At 38.5% G+C, this 5,714-nt stretch overlaps 1 protein-coding gene across 1 annotated transcript in view; it reads right to left on the bottom strand.

Moving 5' to 3' along the window:
* rdh12l (retinol dehydrogenase 12, like) overlaps nucleotides 1–1,762 on the bottom strand; it is a 7,788-nt gene extending 6,026 nt beyond the window's left edge. The window contains exons 1-2 of the mRNA XM_029458131.1: nucleotides 1,611–1,762; nucleotides 1,212–1,327 (exon numbers count right to left, since the gene is read on the bottom strand). Coding sequence (XP_029313991.1) covers nucleotides 1,212–1,327; nucleotides 1,611–1,624 — 130 coding nt within the window. The 5' untranslated portion in view covers nucleotides 1,625–1,762. The remainder of the gene's footprint in view (nucleotides 1–1,211; nucleotides 1,328–1,610) is intronic.
* Nucleotides 1,763–5,714: the final 3,952 nt, after the last annotated feature.

The following is a 5,714-nucleotide window of genomic DNA, read 5'->3' as shown; positions in this document are numbered from 1 at the left end:
TAGGTAGTCCCGAACATGCACAAAACCTTTGCAGCGAGGGCTGTGAATGTGGGGTACCCTGACAAGAGATGCTGATAAAAGGTGTCCAAGTCGGCGGAGGCAAATGTGTCCTTCAAATCTGAGTCACACTGCAAGTTGATGACTTCAAGTTGGATCTCGACAGATCAGAAGCCTTGACCATGAACGCCGAGTTAAACACTGCAGTATGCTTTGATGCTAATGCTATTTCGCTAGCACTGCTGCATCGTCGATATCTCGGCTACGGGTAACAACAGACTGCTGTTTCTTCAGACCCGCTAACAATTCATGAATCTTCTCAGTTGTCCTTGCAAGCTGTTGTATGTTTCGCCATGATGAGTCTCATAGTGGCGCCAAATATTATATTCTTTGGGCCCTGAAACCTGCCGCCAACACACCGAGCACACAGCTTTCCCACTCACCTCTGTGAATAAATAGGAAACTGTAAACTTCACTCCGTGTCCACTTTTCTCCTTTTTTGACAGACATTTTGGGTAATGAGGTGTAATGTTGACAGAACCCGCGAGCTCCAGAAGTTCTTTTACCGGCAGCTCAGCATGAACAGTGTGCTTGCTTGGCAGTGTTGTGTGCGACCCCCAGTGGACACATTTGAAATAGCAGTTACTTGTATTGACCATTTGAAGTTAATGTCTTCGCTGTAATTTTTTACACTTTGCAAAATCATCCCTCGGGCCTGATTGGACCCTCTGGCGGGACGACTTCGGCCCCGCGGGCCGTATGTTTGACACCCCTGATAGAGTATTCCACTTCATTTCTTTTTTTGATGAATTTCAATTTAAGCATTTCTAATCTTTCATACCTTCCCATACCAAAGATCTGTGACTCCTTGTTACATATTTAGGTCCATACTTAAATGGATTATGAGTTTGATACCCAGCTCTATTTACAAATGACAAAGTTTAGAGAAAAATGTTAATCCCGTCAGATTAAAATTTGTTTTATATATTTAAATAGAACAAAAGGTGTTGTAGTAGTAAATAATGTGTAGATTTCTCCAAGTCAAGCACTGTTAAAAAGAAGGGATACAATTAGCACCAAATCCAAATCAATCCTGCCCAACGGAATTGGGAAATGGTAAAACAACCAGTAACATACATGATGCAAGTAACCCTTACAAAGCAAGACACATCCTCAACGTTGACGTGAGGATCAGTACGAGGTGTTAGACCCACCTCTCTTTGCAAGGTCGATGGCTGTCTCTTTGCCAATACCAGCGTTGGCACCAGTGATGACCACAGTTTTGTCATTCAGTCTTTCAACAGAGGACCAGGCAGCCCGGAAGAAGTTTCTGAGGTATTGAGAAATCAGTGTTGCTTAACTGCAAGTGACTCAGTGACAAGTGAATCAGTTAAATGAGTGCGATATGAACTACGACAAAGCAAAGACACCAACTGCAAACACTAGTTTGCTCTCAAATAAGGCAAATACAACTTGTATTAACTCGTATGCATCGTGTCACTTGTTAATACATATATCTAAAATTAGGCTAGCTCACAATTTCAGGAGAACTGAAAAAAACGTACATCATTTATGTAAACGGCTGTATTTTCATCTATGTAAGGAGGCCTCACCTTATAGCCTGCATCTCACTTTACTACAGCAGTCAGGTGGTTGGCTGGTGTAACAAGTCACTAAAACACTTTAAAATGTTCAGATTCAACGGACCGGAATCCCACAAACTTCACGAAAAATGTCAGTACGTTGAAAATTGGTAATGCGGAAATGTCCATTATTAGTCACAATTTATAGGCTAGGATTTCAGCCAATCGGCTATGACTCGGTTGCTTTCGGACAACCCTGATTGGTTGAGCTTTAAGTCGGGGGAACGTCCTTTGTGTTGCGCGTGTGTGTGTGTGTGTGTTCGATTATTAATACCGGAGGGTAGCAAAATTTATAATAGAAACTAACCCTAAACTATACTTCTTATTTTAACCCTTCTTCTTCTTCTTCTTCTTCTTCTTCTTCTTCTTCTTCTTCTTCTTCTTCTTCTTCTTCTTCTTCTTCTTCTTCTTCTTCTTCTTCTTCTTCTTCTTCTTCTATGAATATTATGAACATTACTAAATGAATGCATACATTTTTTTTAAATAAATAAAAAAAAACACATCTTACGTGCCATTTATTTTTCTTTTCTTTTTTTAAAAATGTTTTAATGATACCAACGAAAAAACCAATAATAACTAAGAGCCATTTAGGTCTCAAGTTTGTAATCTGTAAATACATCATGTACAGTAGGCTTACATGTGTGTACCTGTGTTTTAAAAATACAGCTCACAATACAATTGACAGTAAATTATTACTGCAATAAATACGATTTTGTCCTATCTATAAAAAAGACAAAGTCAAAAACAAACCCTAACAAAAGCAAGAAAACCGACTTCCTCTCTGGACAAAAACAAAAACATCCCATCATTCTCCAGTATTTCTTTCTCCAGCAGGTGGCAGCCAACGACCATCTACCAGCATGACTCAATTGAGGGAGAGTGTTTTACTTTGACACCGGGCCTGTGTTACTGTGTTATGTCTATAGACAGATTAACAAGTTGGTATTTGGATAAGTCTTGTCCTTGGCTGAGATCTCACTCTGCTGGCAAATAATTAGCTGTAAACAGAAATGACCCATGCAAGTTCATCAACAAAGCATGAATGGTTCATTCATACCTTACAGGCATTATCACAGCATCCAGTGGGATTACAGGTTGGACAGAAGGTCATTAGAACAGGAAACTCTGTGTCGGTCACCAGCTGATTGTGCGTAAGCAAACATTTCCTTCCCTTTTCTCTGGGAGATCAGTCTGCAAAGGAGTGCATGTGTGTGTGTGTATGTGCATACAGTATATGCAGAACAAAGACATATATAGGTGTGTGTTCTTAATTGGATTGAAAAACAACCATAAGTCCAAATAAACTTTATGTGCATTTATCCTGATTGTATCCTCCTTACCCTCCACCTCCCTTCTTTCACTTCCTTGTCCATGTTTATTTAAGCAACAAGTGGTGCTAAGTGGGACAGGAAGTGATTATACTGTAAGTGTTTTTTTTATTAATATCGTCATAATAATGTATGACAACATGACTTATTGTGACCGCCTCTCAGTTAATGATGTTATGTAACAGGTGCTCTGTGGTTCAACAGGTAACCAAACAAAATACACATTCAGGTGAATATTTGACTCTCCAGGATAGCCTGTGACTTACACAACGCAATAACAATGTATCTGCTTATGATTCTCCCCATTGTGTGCTTGCTATTTTTGATGGGCTACTGTTTTGTCATTAGTGGGGAAAAAAACAGACATAACAGTTTACCTAAGCTATTACTGGCGCCGCATTAGCAGCTTCCCAGAGGGCAAAGACAATGGAAAAGCAGGAGGATGCACTGAATAAACTATGAGAACAATCCATTAGCTATAATGGGACTATTAACTTTACTTTGGCAGATGGACAGAAAGAGGATGCAGATTTTTTTTTTTTATACAGAGGGGAGAAAAACACAATTAAACAAGGGAGAACCTCATATGTTGATAAGACAGTGTAGGTTGGTGACTTGGATTAAAATATACTAGGATATACTAGTCTACTTCTTACTTTGTGAAAAGGTATGAGCCTACAAATGGCATATGTAGACATCAATCATTAATAATGCACATCAAGTTTGGATGGCTTTCATCTTGTAAAATTCAATGTCAGAGCAATAATAATAATAAAGATAGTAATAAATAATAATTGCACACTCACACACTTCAAAACAAAGGCACAAGGTGTTTTAATAATGCAACAATAATAAAAACATAGGTAAGAACAGGTAACTTACATATAAGTGCAGGATAAAAAAAAACTATGTACATAGTTCAAGTAATACAGGGGACAAAAGTTTAGTTTAAGGTGAACACGTGCAGAGAAAAACACTTTATTTAATCAGGAAGTCCAATTAAAATCGATGTGATGACCTGAGTACAGAGAAAATAAAATAAAAATACAAATAAATAATAATGATATTGGTAATGACACAAACAATACAATATTAAAATAGCAGGATTTGATAATGAAAATGAGAAGTGTTTGAGTGGGTGGGGTCTTTACATATTTTAACAACTAAATGTAACAATAATACGAAAAAACAGCTTGAGAAAAAGTTTCATAAAACTGTTTTCTAAAGACTGACTTTGCACGACAGATATTTTTAGGCTGAAAGTTTCACAATAAACATTCAAAACATAGTGATTTAGAGAATGACTATGTTTAAAAAAAAACTCTTGCCCTTTAAAACAGGTCAGTGGCAATGCTGGCAGAGCAAGCAGCCCTACTGTTTATCTTATAACAATATCTTTCCAAGGTCACATCCCTCACTGCCCCCCCCTGACACACACACACACACACACACACACACACACACACACACACACACACACACACGCGCACACACACACACACACACACGTGCGCGGGCAGCCAGCAGTTATGCTTGTACTGAGCTCTCATATACAAAACCTCAAATGATCTGAATCTCTGGGAATTGAAAAGCATCTCCCGTGTCACCTTTACTGTACAGACAAACCCTTACTGGTTCATGAATCACTCACATTCTGTTTAGTCTGTCCCTTTCTGCCCCCGCCGTAATGCACCCTCTTAGCCTCCCTCACCTCTTTGAGTGGTTACATAACACATAAACGGTGCCATTCATTTACTCAGACCGCTCCTCTTTACTGAGCCAATCTCCCACGTGTAATGGCTTTTCAACTGCTCCACCATTTCCCTGAGATACCAATCTATACCTTCATAATGACAGTCATTTTTTTGGGAAACAGCAGTCTTGCTCTACACCAGATGGCAGACTCCTTAGTCTCACCATTGCACTGTTGACCGAAACACATTGCAGCATTTAGTTCTGCCACATCAGTTCCCTTCATATGTGGGCTAAAGCTTTTTTTTTTTTCTCACCAGTTGTTTTTTTTGTTTTTGGGAGAAAACACCACAGGTGCAAAATCTGAAGGGTCATTTAAAGTTTGACCTTTGCGATGAAGTACGGAGTTGATTTATTACTGTTTTTCTCCCTCGTGTATCTGAACCATACAATGTGTTTTCCCAAAACATGGTTTATATTATATATCACCTCACCCTCATGGGCTGACCTATGCAGAAAACAGAATCTCCCACCTTTCATGACTCTTACACTAACAGAATATTACAGATGGTGTAATTTATCTTAAACCTGAGATTGATGCGTATTCGTTGTTTTAGACTTGGTTGTTATTCTTAAAAGTTAAAAACAACATTTTGTAATTTACCTGCGATGATATCAAGTATAACGCCATGCCTCCTTGAATGTAACTTCAACAAATTTCACTTAAATGACATTTACAAAAGAAAAGCAATAACTTTATTTTCAGATCAACAGGTTTTTGGCTTGTGGCCTTCATCAGGGTCATCATAAAACACATTATATATAACATTTAATTAGGATGCATGCATTCATTTTTAAAAAGAGACAACCAATCCATACATACACATCCGTACCAGCCAATTGGGCACCCACACATGTATGGGCTGGGTAAACTAACATCAAGAAAAACATTTGTCAGAAACAATGTCCTGGTTGTCTGTTAAATAGGTGAACTGACCCTTTAAACAGGGGCTAGCTGGCCAATGAAATTGCAGCAAAGGGGTAGACATTTTAG

This window comes from Cottoperca gobio, chromosome 20, assembly GCF_900634415.1.
Source record: "Cottoperca gobio chromosome 20, fCotGob3.1, whole genome shotgun sequence".
NCBI lineage: Eukaryota > Metazoa > Chordata > Actinopteri > Perciformes > Bovichtidae > Cottoperca > Cottoperca gobio.
Note: the sequence above shows the minus strand (reverse complement) of the source record. Positions and strands in the feature narration are given on the sequence as shown.